The 26,693-nt window shown below is 37.8% G+C and overlaps 1 protein-coding gene and 4 long non-coding RNA genes across 13 annotated transcripts; 2 read left to right on the forward strand and 3 right to left on the reverse strand.

Moving 5' to 3' along the window:
• Positions 1-311: 311 nt before the first annotated feature.
• Positions 312-842, reverse strand: LOC133734784 (uncharacterized). Its single transcript, XM_062162398.1, has one exon. It carries the CDS (start codon positions 840-842, stop codon positions 312-314), a length of 531 nt encoding a protein of 176 aa, XP_062018382.1.
• A 2,412-nt stretch (positions 843-3,254) lies between these two features.
• LOC133734260 (uncharacterized) lies at positions 3,255-7,113 on the reverse strand. Of its 6 annotated transcripts, none has more exons than XR_009858177.1 (7): positions 6,872-7,113; positions 6,686-6,782; positions 6,242-6,333; positions 5,878-5,946; positions 5,210-5,282; positions 3,742-3,817; positions 3,255-3,601 (listed from the first exon to the last, which is right to left on the reverse strand). It is a non-coding gene; the product is annotated as an uncharacterized LOC133734260 (long non-coding RNA). The 6 variants fall into 6 exon arrangements; XR_009858173.1 differs by having other exon boundaries at positions 5,841-5,946; XR_009858176.1 differs by having other exon boundaries at positions 3,742-3,893; positions 5,841-5,946.
• A 3,115-nt stretch (positions 7,114-10,228) lies between these two features.
• Positions 10,229-23,085, reverse strand: LOC133734438 (uncharacterized). 4 transcript variants are annotated; one of them, XR_009858290.1, is made up of 4 exons: positions 22,713-23,084; positions 22,244-22,449; positions 18,922-19,479; positions 10,229-10,591 (listed from the first exon to the last, which is right to left on the reverse strand). It is a non-coding gene; the product is annotated as an uncharacterized LOC133734438 (long non-coding RNA). The 4 variants fall into 4 exon arrangements; XR_009858289.1 differs by lacking the exon at positions 10,229-10,591 and adding an exon at positions 18,556-18,592; XR_009858288.1 differs by lacking the exon at positions 10,229-10,591 and adding an exon at positions 18,601-18,734.
• On the forward strand, positions 19,648-20,599 carry LOC133729930 (uncharacterized). The gene is made up of 3 exons (XR_009856555.1): positions 19,648-19,995; positions 20,312-20,420; positions 20,513-20,599. It is a non-coding gene; the product is annotated as an uncharacterized LOC133729930 (long non-coding RNA).
• Positions 23,086-24,222: 1,137 nt separating the features above from the next.
• On the forward strand, positions 24,223-26,693 carry LOC133734137 (uncharacterized). The gene is made up of 2 exons (XR_009858103.1): positions 24,223-24,422; positions 26,621-26,693. It is a non-coding gene; the product is annotated as an uncharacterized LOC133734137 (long non-coding RNA).

The raw sequence follows: 26,693 nt of genomic DNA on the forward strand, positions 1-26,693 counted from the left end.
ACATTCAAGTTCAATCACTCAGAAAACCAGAATTTTTCAAACTTTTAAACTTCTTAACTAACAGAATATGGACATAATTAAAACCCAAGCTCATTCTTAATGTACAATAACAAATTTTCTACAAAAAGAAACTCAGTCTTTAACTTGAAGTAGAAGTAAATGTTGGCTGTGGTTTCTTTGCTTATTTTGCCCAACTATTCAAAGTAAAATTAGAAATCTCAGAAACACAAAATCCAGTCTTTCCCATATAATTCACACTAAAACAGCAAAGGCATTATTTTTCTTTCGAAGTAAAAAATCCAAATTTTACCTCACATCGACTCAACACTAGCTCCTCCTCGGCAAGCCTTGCTCTTACATACAGGAATATCCTCGAACTGTTTAGCAGGCAATTTCTCGGACAGAGCCCCAACGTAAAACTCAACCGAATCAGACCCTTGTTCCATATGCATCCCCGTCACGGTAACCCAAATAAACAGCTTCTTGGCTTGAATCCCCGACACATCGGAAACAGAGCCGAAACTCAGCTTCCCTTTAATGTTCTTATTGTAGTACACCAACTGATCAAAGTGAACATAACACGGGTTTTCGAGATAGATCTCGAAGGTTCCATCGTCGGAGAGAGTGTAGGATCTTACGTTGTCGGGTAACAGACCCCTTGGGAGGCCGTACTTGGGGAGGAGGTCATGGACGTCTGTGATTGATTGGAGCGAGGTGGATGGACGGTTGGGGTTGGGGTTGGGGTTGGGTTTGAGGTCTCTGAGGGATTGAGATAATTGGGTTTCTGAGAAGAGAGTTAGGAATAGAAGGAAGAGAGAGATTTGGGTGATGGATGAGGCCATTGATGAAGAACTATAGGAGAAGAGAGGTGGGAATTGACTTTGGGACGCGAAGTAATTTAGATGAGTAGGGAAGGGTAAAGATGGGAAGAAAATTGTTTCATTATTGGTGGGATGGACGGTTGGTAGGTACGGGAAATTTCCATCGAGAGCATATTTTATGATCCAAAACTTTTGTTTTTGCTTTTTAATTTTGTTAGTCAATTATATATTTCGGAGGAGTCTGCAATGAACCAACTAAATTGTAGACAACATATGCCGTCAGGATTTCCGTTAGATTGACTGCGTCAACTCACATCGGAAGATGAAACTGTAAAGCATGAAGTTACCACAGAGGCTTTTAAGGAGAAAGAGAGAGGCAGCTGCATCGAGGAGGAAGTAAGGTTGGAAGACTTTGGAACTCGGAAGTCTTGTGGTCGTTGAAGAAAATTAATCATTCTGGTTAATCATTCTTATTTTATCTTTCTTATTTTTCACTTGTTTTCTGGTTAATCATTCTGTTTCTATGAATGATTCTTGTGTATCAAACTAAAATCCAAGTTCATGATAAGGAAGCTGCATGTTCATATATAGTTTCTTTTTGTTCTTTTTTTTTTTTTGGTCTGGTCAATACTCCAGTTTGAACTATATACACCACCAGTATTAATACAAACAAACAAAACAATTAGAATGGCTACGGCAGTACGCTGACAAGGATGAGATATCCTTTAATTGTGATCGTTGAGTCTAATATAACGTAATTTTGCTACTGTTTTTGATTAATTCTGAACCGTTTGTCACTTTGCTTTTGGGCAGTGATGAGATTTTCTTTATAGGCTATTTGAAGAAACTAAGTTGTTTTCTTTTTGTTTGAGGTGCTAGGCTCAATTGGTATTTTTGTTTTTGTCCTCAATTCATAGCTCACTCTAATCAGCTATTAGTTTGAAGAAAATTTCGCTACTCAAGTATGGTGATTCCAAGAATTAGAGTAGACTTTTCAGTCATCAGGACCTTTGGATAATAAAGCTGAGCAAGATAAACCACTATCTCCAATATGAGGTTCTACATAGCCGATATCGATGTATTACATAGACTTTTCAGTCATGGTAATTTAAAACTGGAAAAAAAAAAAAAAAAAAAAAAATTGCATCAACATGCTGCAACCAAACAATGGAATTTAGTAAGAAGAGAGAGGATAGATTGTTTTCCATGAAGTAGGATTTTGGTCCTTCTCTTGCAAACCAGATGTCTGCTGTAGACAAAGTGGATTTTAACTGTTTAGGATTTGGTATCTTGTAAAATTTCATCTGATGCAGCCAAACCAAATTTCATCATCTGCTTCAAAATTGTTTTTCATTGTAACATTGAGGGTGATGAAATTTTACAGATTTTGATGCTTGTTTAGGATTTGGTATCTGTTTGTAATTTTATTCGTGTTTGCTTTTCCTAATCAGACTTTTCTTTGTTTGAACAGAAATTGAAAAGCAATAACCATAATTATCCCAACAAGAAAAGAAATGGTACTTATAGGTCACAGCTTCTAATGATGGAGAATGAGTTTATATCCATCTTTTCCTAGCATGAGTGATTTATATCCAGGTACAATAGTCCTCTTGGATATTCGTTTTAGCTAGTTCAATATGTGTATTATGTGGGTCTTGCAGAAACTACCTACAAATAAGTAGTAAAGCAGTATTTTAATGATAATGAATGCTCATACATACATGGTCTTAATCCTTGATTTCTTCGAGTTTTAGGTATTTAGTATGCTACTAGCTTATGATGTTCGAGCACTAGCTTTTTGTTGTTACTTCTCTTGCTGTTACTACCGTTCTTGTCTATGACATGTCTTGCTGCAATGTTTTATTTATTTATTTATTTATTTATTTTTATCAAAATCTTGCTGCCATGTTGGTTGGAAATTTTTTGGAGATGTCAGAAATTTTGAAGTTTTTCCTAGCATCGCTTTATTTTAATTTTTAGTGGGTACTAATTGCTAGATACATCTTAATAGGGGAGCAAAGATGGCCAGTGGATGGGACATGTTCATGTTTAATTGTTGTTCAAGACTACCTTGCTTACGGGCACAAACCTTGTACAGAAATCCATATATAGAATTCCTTGATCTTGTTGTGGATCTATTCCTTGCATGTAAATAGAAATTTTGTGAGAGTTCCTTGTAGAAATCATGTTTAAATTACCTTCATTGTATAGAACTTGTGTATAAATCACTTCCTTGCATAGATATGCATACACTCAATGTAACAGTTTGACCAAGAGTTGAACTTGCACACTTGCAGATAATATGTAATTGCATTTGGAGGTAAAGAACTTCAATTCTAGTACATGTTACAGAAAAACATTGTATAAATAGGAAATTGGCTGTTTTCATTATTTTGCTTATCCTAACTTCAAAGTTAGTGTAAGTACTTGATATGACCAGATCAAAGCGTCTATATATACTGAATATTAGACAAACGGGGACTAGGCTTCAATCATATTGACAACTTGATGCTGAATTTGGACACCTTGCCTGTTTAACATTCCCATCAAATTTCTAAAAAACTACCACTTTTCATTGCTGACAAGAGCTCTGGATTTGGTCACGATGCCATCTCTTTACATTGTGTTCCAACGTCCAGATTCCTCCAATGCCAAAAACAAAAACAAAAAAAATGGCTTTCAATGCCAAGTCTGCCTCTTTTCCCTCTCTTATGGATCAGAGATTCATTCGATGCGAACTTGTTTCCTCTTCAAGGGAGGTACAAGGAAGTCTTCTCCTTCTAAATGATACAAAGACAAATAAGAGTGTCAATATAGTCAATTTAAAATCATCAGAGAGAGAGAGAGAGAGAGAGAAAAGCAGATACCGTGTCAATTTAAAATTATCACAGAATAAAAATATCTCAATTTAGGTACTCACAAGTTCCAATCATGAGATGAAGTAACTATTTTGTTTGACCTTGCACTCCAATCTATCCAGAAAAAAATTGGTCACGCTGTGAATCAACCACCAGTATTATTAGTTGTGTACAATGACCTTGCAATCAATGACAACAGATATACCAACCAATCCTTCAACAAAGCAGAGACTGTTAGCAGTAAGAGAAAAGGTAACAAGTTATTTTAGTAGGAATGTCTGCCTGTAGCAATTGCAAATTCTCAATGAATGTGCATAAGATATAAGCTTAGATATATATAAGCTTAGATAACCAGACAAAATTTGTATAAGCTTAGATGCATGTATTGACTAACTTCTTAGGTGGAATACCTATTCTTAGTTCTTTTCTTGTGTTATTTTACGAGCCCATCCATCTAACTAACAATTAACCTAGAATGAAATTCTGTAATGAAGAGAAAACATGCATCAATGTTTCTAGCTGCATATCTAAATGGAGATGATCATCACTTTTCTAAGTTGCTCGAACAAGAGATGGTCTTTCGAGTGTATTTTTTCTGCACTAATTTGTTAAAACTATTTAAAAGCTGGTCTTATCAAAACCAATATAAAAGTGTGCTGAACAGAAAAACTGAAAACAGACAAATAGTATCACAAAGTATGTGCAATAAACTACTTACCTAACCAAGAAGAAAAACAGAACAAAAAAAGGCTGCTCATCAGCTGAAGATGATGGGTTTGGCATTCATGAATAAAATCATCATTTGACTACGATGGGTTTGGCAAAACTTGAACATTCATTTTGGATTTGTTTAGGACTGGATATATAAAAGTAATAAACAAGAGGATCATCTCAGCTGAAGATTTAAGTCAGCTTGTTCCAAATTGTTAGGTTGCATAATAAAGTAAAGAAGAGCCATAAGAACCAAGAGAAAGAATGGGTGATCGAGAATGGGATCAAAGCTGTATATAGGCCTACACAGTTATAAATATACCCTAGAACTCGATGAAACATTGGCTCATCAGCTCAACCGCCCAACTTTACTACTTTTGACTCATAAACCCCACAGTTGGTGGCTTCAAATTGCCAGAGCTGCTTGATTTAAACCTACTAAGGCTTGGTTTCATTCAGCAAAGCTCACTATCACTCATGCGCAGTCACCTCAACTTTATAAACCTTTTCATCCATCTGCCTACTACAAAGACCAAAATAATGGAGATTGTTTTGACATGTAAGTATCACATCATAACCAAACTCTGTAACTGTAAAGCAAAACTCTATCTCGAAATTTGTATTATGCAAGTCATAATAGTAGCATATAGTTTGTATAGAAGAAGAAGCAAATCAGAAGAAATCTTTAGTTATTCCCAGGACTAGACTCTGGCACATAAATTTCTATATATTCAGAATCTCTACAAAACCTTGTAAACAGATCCCAACCAACAACCAGTTCAGAGACATAAAGACAGTGCATGGCTTCCAACTGCATACCTCAAGTTGTTCATGAAGCCGCTTTTGGAGTTCTACCTGCTGTCACAATGCTTCAGTAATACCCATACTGCTCCTGCAGGTACACAGGAAAAAGTTTCAAGTTCATTTCAATTTAATAGCTCTCAGATAAACCAGTAGACAGATTGGTGAAATGTTTTTGCAGTAGCTACCAATACATTGAATTTGCATATTTGAATTCAAAAATTTCTCCAACCAATTAATGAAAATATGGTAATAACAACCAGTAACTACAGTTGTACAAAAACTTTAGCTTTCTTATATAAAATAGTTTGGTCTCACAAGTGGGACAGTCTCTCAATTAATCGTGCGTGCTGAAAGTTTCACAATACATGAAACTTTTCCAACAGACATAGCAATTGTTTTGAAATACAGAACATAAAAGAGGAAAAAAAGTTTTGAGATAAAAGTAAGGTACATGGTCTTCAATTTTCTAGGCAAGAAAAAATACATATGTTTTGCTATTCAAACTGATTCCAAAGTAAAAAACTAAACATGGGTTTGTAACTTTCCACAAGAAATTACAAACCTTGATATCAATATCACTGCAAAAGTTCAAGCCACAAAAACTCAATTTGAGATAGAATAAGCAAATTTGGTTAAAAAGGAATACCAATCAAAACACCAAGAAAGGAACACTCCAAAGCAACCTTAGACGCAGTAGTGAAGAAACAGCAGGGAGATTTGGTGAAGTAGCACTTATCTTAACAACCAGTCACCTATGAGCACACGTAATTTCATATATTAGAGGCTAACAACCCACCCAGATATACTGGTAAGAAACCATAGACAGGTCCAGTCTTGCATTCTCAAGCAATTTCCAAATCCGAAACAGGTATTTAATGATCCTGAATTTACAGCAGAAGGATCCAATTCATAATGAATTGATGCTTGGTTTTGAAGAAGATGATATGCATCCACAAAAGGCAACAAAAGAATATATATATATATATATATATATATATATATATATATATATATATATATATGCCTCAAATTTGGATTATGACCAACCTCAAAACTTTCTGAGTGTCTGCGTGATTCTTCTTCTTCTTCAAAGTAAGATCAAGGACTCAAAATCGATCGAACCTTTCACCCCGTAATCACTACAGGCAGAAGAGAACATTTCAAGACAGTCAATGATATGCAATTCTCAAAATTCCGAATACAAACAACCTCTACGATTCTAGACACAAACTAACAATCAACACTTTCGGTCAAACCATAATGTAAACTATATTTAGCAAAAAAGCCAACAGCACATCAAGACCATACACCAACGTCTGGCTGAACCAGTAACCTCAAACCACATTCCAAGCTAAGCAAATCTTATAAGGCAAATCAGCATCAACTAGATTTGCTTAAAAATTAAAGGAATAATCCCTCTGATTCTATTAATCACGAAGACTAAAGTTAATAAAACAAACAAAATTTCAACGACAAAATTTGCCTCTAGACCTTGCTTTGCGTCCTGATGACTCTGACTCCTCCACCACCGTCAATTACAGGTGCTGGGCTCGGGTCTTCAAAACTTGGTGCGTGTTCATCCACAGATCTAAAAGAAACCCCAAAACAAAACTCACAAAGAGACCCCAATTTGGGTTTTACCCATTACCTACAAATTGAAATGGAGAGAAGGATTACCCATTGGTGCTGAGCGAATTTGCTTTGCTCAGACTTTGGATCTGAGCTCCCAGAGAGAGAGAGAGAGAGAGAGAGAGAGGCGCAGGTTTTGAAGAGGATGGCGATTGTGCAAGTAAGTGGAGGTTGAAGGAACTGTGGTGATGGGAAGAGAAATGAAATGAATCTGACAGCTAAACCCAGGCAAGTGAAATTGCACAAGCTGCCGAGACTTATGTCTATTGTAGAAAATTTAGTTAATTTTGTTTTCAGATCGACTTCGTTCAATTTAATCTATCATAATTTTATATCAATACTATAATTATACATTAGATTACTCTAAGTATAACCTCGTCGAGACTTATTATTAAGTTTGTAACCAAAGTGTTAATTTTGTAACTATTAGGTTGACCGACACCGTATTCGCCAATAACCATGCCAATAATTTCAAACGACATGTGTAACTACTCGGTCGATACATCTAAAAGGTAAAAAATAAAACTTATCAATTTGGTTATTAGAAAGTAATATCAATGTGTTGTATATCATGTTCATTGCATATAAGAATATGTGGACTCTCAAAAGTGACAAAGCAATGAAAGCTTAATTTGGAGAAGCTGACCGTTAGATGAGTGTATTACATTGTTTTACGGATGTGATAAAAAATTCAACTAATTTAATTATAGTTTTGACTTCGATCCACTTGGTCAACCGTAATTAAATTTATAAAACAATATTTATATATATTATCGAGACATATGGATATGGAGAAACCGACTGCTGGAATAGATGAGTGCAATATACTATGCTTTTTATACAAAAATTAGCCAAATTCGTCAATGTTTTGACTTCGATCCACTTAGTCAAACCGAAGTTAGTTTTATAACTATTAGGTTGACTAATGTTGTATCCACCAACAACCATGCCAATAATTTCACACGACGTATGTAACTACTTGGTGTATACATCTATAAGGTCGAAAGATAAAATTATCTATTTTGATTTGGTTTTTAGAAACTAAGATCAATGTGCCTACTAGTGTTGTATAACTTGTTCATTACATATAGGAATATGTGGACTTTCAAAAGTGACAACGTGATGAAAGGTTAATCTGGGAAAAAAAATTTAAACATCTAATATAATTAGCGAGATTACATAATAAATCTCAAACCTTTTAAGCAATCTAATAGATAAATATTTTTAAATTTTTACAAAATTATACCTTCCATGAGCAACATGGTGGAGGAAATATAACTTATCAAAATCGACCATTGGATGTTATGGACATAAGAAGATATGGTTATGATCAAAATTTCAGCTATTTTTGTCTTCGTTTGGGTCTCGATCTACTAGGTCAACTCTAAACCCTAAATACCACATAAAACTAATATGCTCATAACCTGTCCTTCGCAATTTATTTTTTCGATACGTAAGCTCTCACACTCTCGTGGGTATGGCATATATAAACTAATGTAAAAATTTGTAGAAGTTTATCTCTTCCTGGTATAGCTCCCCTTAGGGAAGTATAAGTATATAAAGAGTTGACCGCCTTGTCTGATGTCAAAATGACGGCGGATCTGATTAATTTTTTTACAAAGTACCTAGTAATACGGTATAAATAGATGGGTAATCTCAAATTTACCGATTTCCCGCTACAAATTCTTAGATCTCACAAAATCCTTATATGCCTAGTAATGTGGTCTAACCTGTTTATTTGGTGTATTACAAAATTATACCTTCCAAGAGCAACTTGGTGGAGGAAATATAATATATCAAAATTGGTCGTTGGATGTTATCATGATAAGAAAATATGGTTATGGTCAAAATTTCAGCTATTTTTGTCGCCGTTTGGGTCTCGATCTACTAGGTCAACTCTGAACACCACATAAAACTAATATGCTCATAACCTGATCTTCGCATTTTATTTTGTCAATATATCAGCTCTCACACTCTCGTGGGTATGGCCTATATAAACTAATGTAAAAATTTGTAAGAGTTTATCTCCTCCTGGTATAGCTCCCCTTAGGAAAGTACAAGTATATAAAAAGTTCACCGCTTTGTCTGATGTCGAAATGACGGCGGATCTGGTTAATTTTTTTGCAAAGTACCTATTAATACGCTATAAATAGATGGGTAAGCTCAAATTTACCGATTTTCAGTTACGAATTTTTAGATCGCACAAAATCCTTATATGCCTAGTAATGTGGTCTAACTTGTTTATTTGGTGTATTACAAAATTATACCTTCTAAGAGCAACTTGGTGGAGGAAATATAATTTATCAAAATCGGCCGTTGGATATTATAATGATAAGAAAATATGGTTATGGTCAAAATTTCAGCTATTTTCGTCGTCGTTTGGGTCTCGATCTACTGAGTCAACTTTAAACCCTAAATACCACATAGAACTAATATGCTCATAACCTGTCCTTCACAATTTATTTTTTCGATATGTCATCCCTCACACTCTCGTGGGTATGGCATACATAAACTAATGTAAAAATTTGTAGAAGTTTATCTCCTCCTGGTATAGCTCCCCTTAGGGAAGTATAAGTATATAAAGAGTTGACCGCTTTGTCTGATGTCGAAATGACGGCGGATATACCTTCCAAGAGCAACTTGGCGGAGGAAATATAATTTATCAAAATCGGTCATTGGATGTTATCATGATAAGAAAATATGGTTGTGGTCAAAATTTAAGCTATTTTCGTCGTCATTTAGGTCTCGATCTACTAGGTCAACTCTAAACCCTAAATACCACATAAAACTAATATGCTCATAACCTGTCCTTCGTAATTTATTTTTTCGATATGTCAGCTCTCACACTCTCGTGGGTAGGCGCTATATAAACTAATTAAAAAATTTGTAGAAGTTTATCTCCTCTTGGTATAACTCCCCTTAGGGAAGTATATAAAGAGTTGAACTCTTTGTCTGATGTCGAAATGACGCGGATCGGGTTAACTTTTTTACAGAGTACCTATTAATACACTATAAATAGATGGGTAATCTCAAATTTATCGATTTCCAGTTACAAATTATTAGATCGCACAAAATCCTTATGTACCTAGTAATGTGGTCTAACTCTTGTTTATTAGGTATATTACAAAATTATACCTTCCAAGAGCTTGGGTTATCTTTCCTTTTATGGTTTGTTAACTCATCTGTCCCTTGATGTTTATGTGCACTGAGTTCATTTTGTTTATTTTTTGTAATAAACTAATAATATAGATGAAATGTTAAATTGTGATTTAGTTATTAGTTCAAGCATTCATGTTTTGGAATTGATAAAATAATTTCTTTTGCTTTTGTTGCAGGTACTTGAGATCTCTTATTGTTGCTCTGCCCTCGATATACATCAGAACTTCAGAAGAGGAAAATGTAGTGTCATGAAGGAATTGGAATCAATCCATGTTGGGATGCATCTGATGTATGATAAACTGCTCCAATCCAAAAGCAAATTTTGAGGAAGCAAATTCCGACCAGACGTCATGACAATTTTGTAATGTTTTACTGCTCGAAATAAAAGCCTTTCTAAGAATGTAAAGAATTTCCCAATAAATCATTCTAAGTCTCCACTTGAACTATGAACCAATTTTGTGCTTCTAACCATCGCATTGTTGAACTTGAGTGTTGAAAACAATCCTCTTCTTTTGTCAGATTCCACAGAAACATACCCTAAGAGAAACCTTTGGAAGGGATGACAATTACTGATAGATCTTCATGAGTCTAAGTGTAAAAATATAGCACCTATACACCCAATGGCGGAACTAGGATTTTAAAATAGGGTGGGCTAAAAAAAAATATTTTCTTAAAAGTTTACTAATGCTTTCAAATTATTTTTTTTCTTAAGTTTTACAAGTAATATGTTTTATTCTTTTCTTAAATTAAACTACATTATATATTAAATACATATTAAATAATCAAATAGCTAAGTGACCCAAAAAATCAACATTATAACGTGTGATAGAAATTTGATAACAAAAGTTTAAGACAAAATAACACACCTACTCAAATTGTACCCCGCGCCCTTGAATAGAAGCAAAAATATTTAATTATTGAATATATATTATAATTCTCAGTTAGCTCTTTTTCAGACCTAATTTACCGAAAAAAAAAACACAAATTTTTTATGTGACTATGCCTCTTAAAGCATAATACAAAATAAAATCAAATCAAATACTTCAAGCAAATAAATAACATATCTATATCTATACTATTATTAAGAGAAGAGGCTTTGTTAGCCAAAACTGAAAATTTTGACAGATTTAACCCTGAAAGATTCAAAAACTTTGACAATAAATTAAATCACAAGGGTAAGTAGGACAATTATAAAATAGATTTTACTAAGAAATTGAAAAGAAATTATCCCAAAACCTCAACTTTTCTCTCTCACTATTTTCTCTCTGCAATAACTACCCATTGAATCTATTTTCTTTTGTAGACAACTTTTTTTTTTTTACAATTAAAATTTTTCTTACACATGCAGAGCATGTGATTGCAAACTAGTTATTATTAAAAGAAGAGGTTTTGTTAGCCAAAATTGAAAATTTTGACAGATTTAACCCTGAAAGATAAAAAAACTTTGTAAATAAATTAAATCAGAAGGATAAATAAGACAATTATAAAATAGATTTTTATTAAGAAAATGAAAAAGAAATGATTCCACAACCCCCACTTTTCTCTCCTACTATTTTCTCTCTGCAATAACTACCAGTGAATCTACTTATTCTGCAATAACTAGCCACCTTTTAAAAAAAAACAAAAAAACAAAAAAACAAAACAAAAAAAAATTTCGTACACATGCAGAGCATGTGATTGCAGACTAATGTATGACTAAAACAAGAAAATAAATAACATATGGGCTAAGTTTAGAAATTTGAGGTGGGCTAATTTTTAATATTTAATCTGTTAAACCATAATTAAGCTACTGTTTAAGGAAATCTCTTTTCTGTGTTTGGCCCAAACTCTAGGTTACTTGACCTAGTGGTAATAGGGTTAAATTAGAAGAATTTAGATTCCTATTCAATGTACGATTACTTTCCTTGTATGATTGAGATTCTATGCATTGTAATCCTCTATATAAAGAGGCCCCTATTATCAATGAGAATACACAGCAAATTCCTCTCAATTTCAGTTTCTCTACAACACGTTATCAGCACGAAGCCCTAACCCTGAAACAAATAGCCAAACCCTGATTCAAGAAGCTAAAAACCTTGAAGCCTTTTCTGCCTCCACCCCACACCTTGAAGAACTCGATTCCAGGAATCCAGAACCGGCGGCGGCACCCCAAGAACCGGCCGGAAACCTACCGAACCGGCCACCGGAAGCTCCATACAACTCGCAGCAAATATTCCACCGGTTCACCATCTTCCGGACCTCCAATTTCCACCAAATTTTGATAGAAGAAGCCCACTGATCTGAAGTTTCAGGAACCGGAAGAAAACGTTCAAAAACCGGCCTAAAAATACGTGAACCGGCCATCTGAGCATCTGCATCTTGAACCGGCAGAAAAGAAGAAGAGAAGAAAAGAAAGAAAAAAAAAAAGGGAAAGGAAAAGAAGCCCAGAAGCCCAAGAAGCCCAAGACCAAGCCCAAGGCAGAGCCCCACTGACGCAAGGCCCACCGCCACGTCAGCTTCCAGGACCCACTGCCACGTCAGCTTCAGGCCACACTGCCACGTCAGCATCCAGGGACCCACTGCCGCGTCAGCATCAGGACCCCACTGCCACGTCAGCTCGGTCAACAGTCAACGGTCAACGATCGCCGGCCAGATTTCCGACCACTTTCCGGCGACTTTTCCGGCCATTTTCCGGCGACTTTTTTCGACCACTTTTCAGGTCAAATTTTCTGGCTTCCTATTTCGAGGTATTTTTTACTAAACGTTCCCGTTTTTTTAGAGTTTTTTAATTCAATTTCTCTTCTTTTTCGGGGACTTGCAACCTCCCTTCTTCTACCCCCCTTTTCTTCTTCATAGGGGAGACCTAATTAAGCCGAACTGTGGGGGTTCGTGCTCACTCCAAGCTTGGAGCTTGTTGAGATCTCCAAACTTAGAGTTTGTAGAGAATTTATGATCGACCACTTGCATCATTGTTTCGATCTAATCCAATCCCTCTTGGAATCGAATTTCTTGGAAGCGACTACGCTCGGAAATTCCTAATTTCTTGGAAGCGACTACGCTCAGAAATTTTATATGTTTTCGTGGTAGCTTTTCCCGCTCTGAAACTAACCCTTTTCTTGTTCTCTTTCAGGATGAGTAACCTGAACAAATTGGACTTTTCTCCATTGGGAACAACTGGCTCTGAATATCACAGGTGGGTTCGTGATATCCGCCAGCATCTTAAGGCCGATGGAATCTTGAATACGATTCTCGGGCCTAGCCAAGACGTGCTAACTGTTGAGCAAGCTCAAGCTTTGGAAGCAAACAGAGCAGCCTTAGAGGCAAATAAGGCGAAAGCCATCATCCTAATGACTCGTCATATGGATGATTCGCTCCAGTACGAGTGTATGAATGAAGAAGGCCCCAGAAGGCTGTGGGTTTCACTCGAAGAAAGATTTGGCAACGTCCGTGACTCCCTGCTTCCTGACCTAAAAGTGAGATGGCATAGCCTCCGCTTCTGTGATTTCAAGTCAGTTCTTGACTACAACTCGGAAGCACTTTGCATTAAATCCGTAATGAAATTCTGTGGTAAAGAGATCACAGATGCGATGTTGATTGAGAAGACTCTCTCTACCTTCCTCGTCTCTGCATTGATGGTTGCTAAGAACTATCGAATCGATGTTACTGCAGGACGGATCACAAGGTTTCATGAGCTCATTGGAGCTATGAATGTCGCTGAAAAGCATGACAACATCCTTGTGAAGAACTATAATTCGAGATCCGTGGAAATAGAGCATATTCCGGAATCCAATTATAGTCGCACCCCTAACTGAAGGCGCCAAGAGCGAAACCCTAACCTTAGGGATACTTCTGGACATTCTGGTCCATATAATCGCTCTACTTGGGAAGGTAACCGCCAATATAGGCGAACACGGAACCGAAGAGGTCAACGTGGAAAGAGAGAGGGAGGCAACGCCTCTGGCCATGTTGGTGGCGCCACCAACACTAAGAGCCATCTAAATGACGCTTTCAAAACGCCTCAATCAATGGAGTTTGAGCAAAGAGATGTATGTTCTCGATGTGGAGTGTCTGATCATTGGGCACACATTTGTAGAGCTCGTGAAGAAATTGTCACCGCCTACAAAACATATTGTGAAGCAAGAGAAGCTCACTATGTGGAACAAGAAGATCAAGAAGATGATCTAGAGTGAAGGGTTCAAGACTACAAATCTGGCTGGGATCAATAGATCGCCAATTCTGTTTAAGTCTTTATTTTCCAAGAGATGTAGGCAATTGCCATATCATTTTTGTAGTAGATGCCAATGCTTTTGTCTTTCTTCAAAGTAGGCGTACTCAACGTAAATGTGATGTCTAGGAAGGTTTTGAGATTAGTGGTACTTAAGCGAGCCTTGCTCCACCGACATCTCTCTACTCACCTGGTCACATTTATTTTGGAATTACCGAAAGAAGTTAGACGACTACCATTGTTTTGCATTAGCTAGCATTTGGATTAGATTCTCCTAATGATTAAGAGACAATGATGTACTCCGTTGGCTTATGAATAAATTTTGAGTTCTTTTCATTATGACTCCATTTTGATTCATGAGCATGTTACTTTGTGACTACGATGGCTGGGCCATTAAGAATTAATTCAAGGACATGGAATAGCCCAAGTTCCCCTTGCCAAATGGTACCTTGATTACTGTCACGGATACTCTCTACGCTCCTAGGGCAAATCGTACCTATGAATAGCCAACAGATTCTATGCAGAAACGCATGTAGAGAACGGAAATGAGTTCCTTTGCAATACCTCTAATGATTTTGAACAAAGGCGCATCTTAGAGAAGTTTATGTGTCTCTCTAGTGGACTCTATGTCACTATTCGAGCTATTAATCCAATAAAAGTTCTGAGAGAAGATCTCTTGGATTTAGACACATATTGGCTTTGTCATGACAGGATAGGTCATCCTAGTCATGATGTGATGATCCGTCTATTAAACACTTCACACAGATATCCATTCTTCAGAGTGAGAAGAAGCTAGAATCAAAAATTGATTCCAGGACTAAATTAGACAGTAGCCACCGCAGCATCTGGTGCTGCAGCTGTCTTGGGACGCCATAGGGCCGCCCAAGTCCCTCGTGATGACGCCATAAGTGGCGCCAACCATGGACATGACGCCATGGTTGTTCCTCCCAGTGGCCATGACGCCATACATGCTATTTCCATGGCCCCAACGCCATGATGGGAGATGTAGTCACATATTTTGCTTCTAATAGCGTTACAGACGCTTAGGCCCGACCAAAATCCTCATTGGTTGATTCTAAGGCCTCTCGCTCATTTTACAAAGTCTGTTCCTTAGGGAAATTAGGACTGAGACCGTCCTATGCAAAGGATATGACAATACTCATTATGTTCTTACATAGAATCCGTAGGGATTCTCTGGACTGATTCAACCAACTTGCGGACATTTAAATATCTCACGATGTTGGTTGACACGCAAACACGCTGGTCACGTGTTGTGCCATTGTCCACTTGTAAATGCTGCTTATGTTACACTCCTAGCAAATATCATATGACAACGGGCTCACTCCCCGGATCATCCTAATTCAGTCAATTGGACTTGACGATGCTAGAGAGTTTACATCGAAGACTTTCGATGGTTATTGTATTGGGACTGATGTTGGACATCATATTCCCATGAACACACCCAAACGATCTCGCGGAAACGACTACGATCGTAGTCCGAACATTGGTAATGCGCACCAATCTCCTCATATCCGCTTGGGGTGATGTAATATCACATGCAGCTATGCTAATTCGTCTACGACCCACCGCCACTCAACCTACCTCCGCGTTACAGCTAGTGACTGGGTACAAGTATCGTACTTACGCATATTTGAGTGTGCTTTTATGTGCCAATTGCGCTGCCACAACGCTCTATGATGGGTCCTTACAGATGAATGAGCAACTCAGTTGGATTTGAGACTCCAACAATCGTCCGCCACTTAATGCCCTTGCATGGCGATCTCCTTACCGCTAGATTTGCGGATGTCACTTTGATGAGACAGTCTTCCCGTCGTTAGGGGGAGATAAGAACACAGATGTTCAGCAGGAACGACAGGAATTGTCGTGGCCTGTCCCCACTATGTCTCATCTCGATCCCTACTAAAGTGACGAGATCACACAAATATGCTGCAAACATGCCTGTAAGGATGGACATCCCTACGAGAGGACGTAGCGCCACCCTACATAGAGGTAGGCATGGTGCCAATGCCAGAGATTGGCACTCTGGCGTTAGAGGCCATGGCCCCAGGTAGGATGCGTGGGAGGCCCGTGAGTTCGAAGGATACTTTGGCACATTCCAATCCTTTGATCATCGACACTCAAAATCCGTCTCATGAGAATCTTCCGGGTTATGGTTATCGTTGGGGGACGCCTCAACGTTAGAACCCTATTCCTGAGAATATAGAGCTCTATGAAAATTACACTAGTGTACATGAGACGTGGGATAGAAACTCCATCATAATGATGATGTAGTTGCGCATGCGCATGAGTTTGTTGAGTAAGATGATATCGAACCACGCTCCGTTGATGAATGACTGCCAACGTAGAGAGATTTGGCCTAAATGGAAAGATGCGATCCAGGTTAAGATGGATTCTCTAACGAAGACGAAGGTTTTCTGAGCCAGTAATGCCAACACCTCCTGACATAAAACCTATTGACTAATGGGTCTTCGTTAGAAAGCGTGATGAGAAAAAGAGATGGCAATCTCGCCTTATGGCGCAAGGCTTCTCACAAAACGCCCTGGAATCGACTACGATGAGACATACTCTCTCGTAATGGATGTCACTACACTCCACTACCTTGTCAGTTTGGTAGTTTCCAAATAACTAATCATGTAGCTTACAAATGTGGTCATTACGTACCTCTATGGGGATCTAGATACGGAATGTATATGAAGGTTCATGGTGAACTTCATTTACCCAAGTCAAGTGGCTCTAGACCACGGAGCGCGTTTTACAAAGAGGTTGAAACGCTCACTAAGATGACTACTTGATTGGGAAGGGATATGCCCACGCGTTTCCATAACAAGTTTCGGATTCTATCGCGGTTCATGTTAGACATGATCTTCATTAGAAGCCCTTAAAGAGTTAAGGGAAACCGCTGAACACTAGAAATCCGAGTTTGAGATGAAGGATTTTGGGAAAACACGATTATGTCTCGGTTTGGAACTTGAGCCTCGTGTTGATAGATGCTTAGGCATTTTGACAAGGTCAAACCTTCAAGCACCCCCATGATCGTCCGTAGTCTTGATCCTGAAAAGGATCCTATTCGTCGAAAGGATGATGATGAAGATGTGCTAGAGGCAGAAGTGCTTTACTTAGTACAATTGGCGCATTATTGTACTTATCCCAATGCACAAGACCGGACATCTCATATGTTGTGAACTTGTTAGCTAAGGTATAGCTGTGCGCCAACGCGATGCCATTGGATTGGTGTAAAAGGTATCTTTCAGACTTGAGATGTACGATTGATATGAGCATGCTTTATCCCTACAGAGAGATGATGGATTCAAACCCATCACACACCAGGAACGCCGCCCAACACCGGCCTGCGTCCCCTCTCCCCATCCCAAAACAAAGTTAGCGTTTTGGAAGGTTTTGCTGATGCTGGGTATCTCTCTGACCCACACAAAGGTCATTCCCAAACTGGTTAAGTGTTCACCATGGGTAAAGACTGCGATATCTTGGAGGTCTACAGAATAGACCCGAGTCGCTATATCTTCGGACCATGTAGAGACTATTGCTCTTCACGAAGAGATTCGTGAATGTATATGGATTGGATCCATAATTACGCATGTTCGAATAATTGTGGTTTGAAGTCTACCATAGATGAGCCTACGAGCATTTAGGATAATGCAGCTTGTTTTGAACAAATGAAGCAAGGCTATATCAAAGCGACAACACCAAGCTTAATCAGCAACAACAGACTCTCCTCAAGATCAAAATGAACTAGGTTCGATCTGAGGACAGTGTGGCAGACTTGCTCACTAAGTCATTGCCTAAATTCCACTTTCGAGAAACATGTTGGTAGCATCGTTTACGGAAGTTATCCGAACTCCCATGACCGTAGTCATCAGGGGGAGATACAGACATCAGGGGAGATGTCTACATGTATGGTCTCGAAACGTGAAGGGTGTGTTGTGCTCTTTTTCCCCTTCGACCGAGATTATTTTTGTCCCACTGGGTTTTTGTTACTCGGCAAGGTTTTTAACGAGGCAACGAGAGAAGCACCGCGTTTGGGCAACACAAGGGGGAGTGTTTAAGGAAATCTTTTTTCTGTGTTTGGCCCAAACTCTAGGTTACTTGACCTAGTGGTAATAGGGTTAAATTAGAAGAATCTAGATTCCTATTCAATGTACGATTACTTTCCTTGTATGATTGAGATTCTATGCATTGTAATCCTCTATATAAAGAGGCCCCTATTATCAATGAGAATACACAGCAAATTCCTCTCAATTTCAGTTTCTCTACAACAGCTACAAATTTATGTTTTTTCAAAATCTGAGGTGGGCTGTAGCCCAACGGAGCCCATATGTAGCTACGCCTTTGTATAATACACCATTATAATTTCTCATCCAAGGGATGGCCTGCCAACAAAACATTTCCCTAGTCACAACCACAAAGCTTGGTAAAAAAAGAACGTAAAGCATGAGGCAGAGATTGGAACTAGGAGCTATGTCTGCATAGCTCCTATAATCTTGGCAAGAATGACAGATTCAATATGGGACTCTGCAAGTGTCAAAAGGTGATTTAAGCATCTATTCCATCTAGGAACTCTAACTAAATATTTCAGTACATGTGCTAAATTCAGTTCATAAAAGGGAACTCATGGCAGCAGATTTCACACGTTTGTTTTCTTTCTTATGTAAGTGAAAATCTGGAAGTAGATATCAAAAGTAAGTTAAAGATATATCACCTTCTCATACACCTTTATGGCTGGTGTGTTTGATGCTCTCACAAAAAGATCAACAAGGGGTTTAACTCCAAGCCAAGCTGGAAGACAAATCTGGTTTGAGTCCATGCAAACACCCATGGAATTGCCCGAAGATGTCCAATTCCAGTAGAGCTCTTTCTTCTTGGGGGGCAGCTTCCTATCTTGAGGAAGCCAAGCTCAGCCTGGGGTAGCAACTTCTTCTACAATAAAATAAAAGCACACCTGACGCAAGTCGAGCTTTCATTAATACCATCCCAAAGGTAGCAACTCTTTGGATCAAATCATCAAGCCGACCATCAGCTAGGATCCCTGATCCACATGATTGCTGCAAAAAAATGATGGTTGTCAACTTGTCATTCAACATTACATAAGAAGTCTGTATGCATGCAGATGTGGCACATTTGTGTCTGCGCAGAGAGGGTCATGGCATGTCATCAGTGGTTCTATAAGTTCATCTGATGTGTCATAATACTCCGATAGATTAAAATCGCAAGGAAGATCCTCTAGAAGAAGCTCCAAACGTCTTCGTGTCTTCATAAGCTGTACCCACCACCGGCGGATCTAGGTAGAGGGTTGGGCGGGCTCAAGCCCGTCCGAGATTTTTGGGTTTAAAAAAAAAATTAGATGTATGCTTTTTTTTTTTTTTTTTAATTGAGGGTAGTCCATAGTGAAGCCCTCCAAGTACTCCCGAGTCCCGACCACGATCGTCTCTCTGCTGCGTTCCTTTCGTTGCTTCGCAGCTTCACTCCTTCAGTCCTTCTCAGTTTCTCACAGTCAGACAGTGTCACCTTCTCTTTTTCTCTCAGAGATCGAAGTCAGTTTCTCTTCTACTCTTCTTCTTCAATTTGGGCAATCAATCAATTGAATGTAAGTAGGATTCAATTTTGTTCTATTTATTCAATTCAATTTGGGGCAATTTTTAGGGTTAAGAATTGATGTCAATTTCAATTTTGTGGGTTTTGCTTTAGGCATTTAGCAATGGATTGAAGATTTTTTTTATGTGCTTTGCTGTGGAAGTGTGGAACACTGGAACTTGCTTACGAAAGGAAGAAAGTGGTATGGCTTCTTCCTTCCAATTCAGTGTGAGGAACAATGGTTTAGAAGAAGGCTTATTTCTAATCCTAATAAAGTAAATGAGTGATAGTTGTTATTGTCATGGTGATATCACTGATATGCTGCATCTATTTCGACTTTTCGAGGTTGTTGACTTGTCGTTGCAAGTATTTAATATTCCTGTTAGTTTTGGTTGGAAGGAATGCATCTTTGCTGTTAATTTTGCAAATAGCTTACACTATGAATCTATGATGATCTCACGGGCGGAGAGCTATAGTTATCTAGATTTTACTTCTGTTTTTTTTTTTTTTTTGGTCAGAGATGCAGAGAGCTATAGCTATCTTGATGATGCCGTCGAAGCCTATTTGGAGAGCATTGTTTAAAGGCTGAAATCAACTTGGTAATTGAGCAAAGCTACTGCTTTCAAGGTATTCTCTTTCTTTTTCTTTTTTCTTACTGCAGTGCATGTAATATTGTGGCTTTTATTTTGGTTTTTGAAAGTTAGTTTCTTAATTTATAGGTTAAGCCAAAATGTCAAATCATGAGCCAAAATTGAAGCGGTCAAAATTCATTACTACATGGTTTCAACCGTCGAGATTCTCCGTAATTTTTTTTTTCTATTAAGAAACTCAAGCCCGCCCGAAGTTTCATTCCTGGATCCGCCACTGGTACCCACAGAACATACACGTCACACCCCAAACCCGGGTATGACTTAAGGGGTTCTCAAGTAAGAGAAAATGTGAATAAGACCAAGATCGATACAATCTTAGCCTAAAAGTATGAAGTACTTCAGGGATGGACTTTGATTTGAAGAAAGAAATGTAAGTAACATTAAACCAAATGAAACTATATGTTAACCAAATGAAACTATATGTTAATCAAGAACAAAATACATTATCTGAACTTGAAAACTATAGATTAAGAACTGAAAGCTGATTCAATAGAGTTATAATGAAAGGGAGACATAAGTGGGCTGGAGAGTTAAGGCATGAACAACTTAACTTTGAAGATTTACTAAAACTTCATTTCTGCAGCAATGAACTTGAAACTTTCCAGACTAAAAGTAACCATATTAAAGAAAGACATACTAAATTTTCAAGCAAATCAGAGTTCGAGAAGTAAGGGAAAAGATGGATGCAGATAGATTGAACTGTCAGGTTTTAGAAAAATATTCCAACAGCAAAGTCAACTTAGAAAATTCACCAAAAAATTTCATTGTAAGTCCAAATGACAAGAAATCAGTTTCAAAATGAGCATTGGGATATATAGTTCAATATACACAAAAACCAGAGGTTAAATAATTCAAGTGGAAGTTCAAATCTCAACAGAAAATCAAAGGAGACATTTAGAGTGCTGGAACTTTTCCAAATGCTGACGAAATTTGGAAAAATCACCGAAAATTCACTACACATCGAAATAAGACGAAACTTTCCAGATCCTTTGTTAATTAACAGAAAAGAAACATGTCAAAATTTCCTAATATTTGGAGGCCAATAAGTTGAGAAAAAGAAATACCAAAGAGGGCTATGCCAGTTTTTGCAAAATTCCAGCTAACTGATTTTTCTTTGGGAAGGACCGAAGGAGCTAAGGGTTCAAACTTATTTTGTTTTGAATGAAACTTGTTTGGAGAAAGTCTTGGAATGTCCAATTTTAAAGGAAACACAGCTCAGCTGAAATCAATATTGAAGGATGAATTAAAATAATAACCAAAAATTATGCTGAGATATAACTAGAGATTTCAAAAGCCAATATGGTGTCTTTATGGAACACTTTCACATTCTGAACGAAGATACACAATGATATAAATTAACTCAAGCAAACTGAAATCATGAATCTAGTAACAGACCCTCAAGAAAGTTAAATTCATTACCCAAGGACAAAAGCTGCAATGGTCACTAGACTATATAACACTCTTAGACATTACCTAATTAGATCACTACGTGGGCTCTGATACCACTTTTCTTGGCTGGAAAAGTGATAATACAAATCTGATGTAAGCAATGAATAGGGAGGAGTCTCCAAGAACTGTCTCAATTTAAAGAGGACAAACATTCTCACTAAGTTTGGAATCATTTGGAAACATATCTGAGGAGCAAAGAAAATAAAAGTGAATAACCATCAGGGATGCTTCACAAACAAGCTATTCCAGAAAAAGGGTGGTATCATCCCAAACCAGCATCACAAAAATATAAGTCAATCAAGCTTAGCTATCTAACAACTTGCTTGACATATTCAAAGAAAATAAACATACCTTGTCTTTTATATTACCAAGAACAATTCTATAAGGAGTAATTGCAGATCTCTGAGTGGGGGCCTTGGCTCCAAAAGCTTCTGGAAACTGGACCTTCCAACTTGGGACTTAGCAAACATTTTCCTTTTGGCAACGAGACTAGCATTATGAAGAGAGTTCTGGGATGGAGACTTCGCTATTGGAGATTTTGGAGATTCCGGACCATCCTAGCAAATGAGATAGTAAAAAGATGACAACATATTGAGTTACCGCTACCTATTGATGTTAAACCACAGAAGAATAAAAAACTTTGATCGACTTTCTTCTATTGCTACACAGATTTGAGTTTATTAGCTCCGAAATCGTATTCGTAATCGCAATCCCAAGAATACAACATTCGAAATCAACACTAACAAATTCCAGATAAATTGATTGATGAATCAATACAATCATCCAATAGAAAAGGAATTTAGGGAATATGGGGACGAACCCGTATCGACGAAATTGCTCTCTAGAGAGCACTGAATTAGAATGATCGAGAGGTTCACCAATCACCACCACATCATTGCATGCAAGGGGAGGTCGCTCGATTTGCAAATTGGTCCGACACGTAATTCACTTCTGACCCCGTCTGAAGCCCAGGGGAGAAGCTGCTAAACGCCCACACACCCAAACCAGACAAGTTTTCATGGTTTTGATGAAGAGGATGCCAACCCAGCTGTAAACCTCATCCCAGATGCCAAAATACCATTAACCCCTACTACTTTCACTATGACGGCAAAACAATTACAGTTAACGTTCAATTCACGGTCAACAAAAGGTAAGCAATTCCTGAGGATGTTAACTGGCCACTTCAGTGGAGCCCCTTTGGTCTGCAATTCAGTTGGTTCATTGCAGCCTACTCCTTGAAGTCTAGGTAAATAATACATCATCCAAATTCAATTCCTCTTTTGGATTCAAGTCTAGATAAACTCTCATTACTTCATTTTTCGAAGCGATAGACTACCAATTTAGCTGATTTCTTATATATATATATATATACGGAGCCGTTCCAAAGAGGACGTCCGCATTTTCGCTAAAGTGCGGACGGCCACACTGCAGCTCGGCTCGGGGCGCAACGGAGCAGCGGGGGTTGCTGGAAGGACGCCACGGGTCGGGCGGAGAGGTCTGCAGTCGGTGGAGTAGCCGGCGACGTCGTTGCAGGGCTGCCCAGAAAACCTGCAGTTGCAGGTCGGGTTGCTGCCCAGAACCTGCAACCCCGACCTCCTCCGACCTCGAACGCTGCCCAGAACCGTCCGAGATGCCTCCGGCCTCCCTCCTGCAAGCCGCGCGCAGCCGTCCCCGCCTGGAACTCCTCCGCTGCGTCGCCGTCCGCACTTTAGTGAAGTGCGGTCCGCTTTGGAACGGGCCTGTATATATATATATATATATATATATATATATATATATATATATATATATATATATATATATACATACAGGAAGGATCTGAAGCGGACGTCCGCACTTTCGCTAAAGTGCGGACGTCACCGCAGCATGAGTTTTCAGGCGGCGAGGGCTGGCCGGATGGAGGCCCGAGGCGTCCCAGACCTCTTTTGGGCAGCGATTGAGGTCGTCGGAGGTCGGGGTTGCCGGTTTCTGGGCTTCCATGGTTTCCGGCGAGCTCACTTCACACCGCCGAGTTTCCGATCACCTTCGCCGCTTGATCGAGGCTGTCTGGGATGTCCAGAGGGTGCGTCCGGCACCCGCAGCGCAGCGATCGCGGCCTTCCCAACTCCGGAGGAGGGACGTCCGCACTTTTTCTGGGTTGCGGACGTCCTCTTCAGAACATTATATATATATATATATAGCAAATTACCAAAATCTACAAAACCATCTCTATTTTTTCCAAGCGCAGAGCCCAAGGCGCCTATTTCCCATGCGATAGGCCGAAAGGCCCAAGCGGACGATTAGAGCCCATGCGGGTATTCTTTTTATTTTTATATTAGATGAGAATGACGAAAATATCCTAAATTAGCTAATATCTAAAAGGAAGATTGACATACAGAGAATGAGTCGACGCGAGATAAAGAGATAGAGGCCAATATCTAGATCCAGATCCAAATAAAGAGAGAGTTCGAAATCTTGATAGATCAAGACCAATGAACTAAAAATTCGTTAGTCAAACATGGAGTTTGGTCTGAAATTTTAATTGATGGAGGTATGTGGTTTTGTATTTCAATTTCTCAGTTCCATTTGTATCAAATTATCCATGGATTGTACTGCATGTTAATGCTTTTTGAATTTTTGTACTTATACTATTAAAATTTGTTTTGGAATTTTGAAGATCTTAATTCCGTTCATCCATTAGATGATAATAGCTATTACTGCTATAGCTGATTAGAATTGAATGTATTTAAAATCCTTTAAAGGGAGGTTCTATTCATACCTCCAAAATTGGTATTTAGACCTCCTCACTTAATAGACCTCCAACTTACTTTTACAAATAACCAATATGCTATCCACACCTCCCTAATTTTCCCATAATACCCATCATCCAATAATATCAATAAAAACTTTTTTTTTAGAGTGTTCTATTCATATACCTCCAAAATCGGTAGTTAGACCTCCATCAATTTTTGAACGTTTCACAATATTATTTTACTCTTAATATAACAAAGCTGAAAAAAAAAAAAAAATCTTTCAATTGATAGCTCTGAAGTCAACATAGTTGAAGCAAAAGGATTTTGGAAGCTACGTATGTATAATCGTGGAAACAGCAACAGAATTGCTTCAGTCCATTCCAAAGCAAGTCTCTGGAAATTGGTTGACTTGATTGGCAAAATTTGGAAAATGGTTCTTTCTTCATTGATTACTAGTCTCAGTCTTACATTATGATAGAAGTTGACCCAGCACAACTTATATGACTATTGCTGGGGATGCGTAATTGCGTATATGACTAGTCTCGGTTTTGTACAATCATTCTTTGTTTCTCTCCGTTTTGAATGAAGGGAGCTTCTATTCATACCTCTAAAATTGGTATTTAGACCTCCAACTTACTTTTACAAATAACCAATATGCTATCTACACCTCCCTAATTTTCCCATAATACCCATCATCCAATAATATCAATAAAAACTTTTTTTTAGAGTGTTCTATTCATATACCTCCAAAATCGGTAGAGAATATTGCATATCCGAAATTGACTCGAGGAACTGCAAAGTAAGGAACTGGTCTGTTGATTTCTCCGCTGCTTGGTAAGGATGAAGATCATAACAAAAACAAAAGGGAAAAAATGGCATGAGGATGAATATTTGTTGATTTCATACCTCTAAAAGGGAAAAGACTTTTTTTAATTTTTGTTTTTTCTCTTTTGTGTCTTTATTGGTAATTTGACATGAGTTGACAAAGTCAACTATCACTTGAAAAAAGAAAGAGGTCCAAATGCCAATTTTGGAGGTATGAATAGAAGCTCCCTCCTTTAAATCATATTCAGAGGTAGAAACAGCAGTGGCTACATGCTTGATTTGATTCTTTCTTTTGTTTTCACACTTTCATTAGAGTTTATTTATAGAATCTGTAAATAAGATGATACCAAGAAAGTGTTTCTTGCTCTCTCGTTAGTAATATGGATGTTATAGATATTATAGCGAATTTACTTTTGTTTGTCTGATGGTTTGAACATGATTTGCTGCTAAATATGAAATTTGGCACTGACTATCATTAACATTTTATAGCATTATTTGTTATGGATTGCGAGCCTTTATGTTATTGACTTTCAGTAGTATTATTTGCTATTGACCATCAATAACATCACTTGTTAGTTGTTTTTTTTTTTTTTTTTTTTTTGATTAAAGGGCTGGTGCGGCTGCCCTCAAGCCTTGATTAATGAAACCGTCGAATACAAGGGGGGGGGGGACATTGAGCCTAAACCCCTGATTACAATAGGCACCTAGAGTATATCCTGAAATAATATCCTGAGTCTCTACTAAACAATTGTATTCAAATACGCACCAGCTAGCAAAGAACAATTACAAATCTTATCTTGTTAGTTGTTATTTGACTGACCATAAGTTGCATATTTGTTATGATTATCAGCAACAATTACAAATCTTATATTGTTAAAAAAAAAAATTACAACACACAACTATTGCTTTGCTTGTTTTGAGAAAGCAATTCGTGTATTGACTCTTAAATACACAATATCATTATTTGCCACTAAACCTCAGTAGCATTATTTAATATTGAACTTCAGTAGGATTATTACTGAACCATAGTAGCATTTCTACTAAACCTCAGTAGTATTATTTTCTATTAAATCTCGGTTGTATTATTTGTTATTAAGTGTCAAAAGTTATTTTGCAGTGCTGTTTGCATATCTTTTATCACTGACAATTATCTTGTTATGTTTTTTAACAGGCTTTCCCGATTTAGATTGAGATAAAAATAACATCATTATTTGGTATGTCTTAAATGACCATCTATCATTGAG

This window comes from Rosa rugosa, chromosome 2 (assembly GCF_958449725.1).
Source record: "Rosa rugosa chromosome 2, drRosRugo1.1, whole genome shotgun sequence".
Lineage (NCBI taxonomy): Eukaryota > Viridiplantae > Streptophyta > Magnoliopsida > Rosales > Rosaceae > Rosa > Rosa rugosa.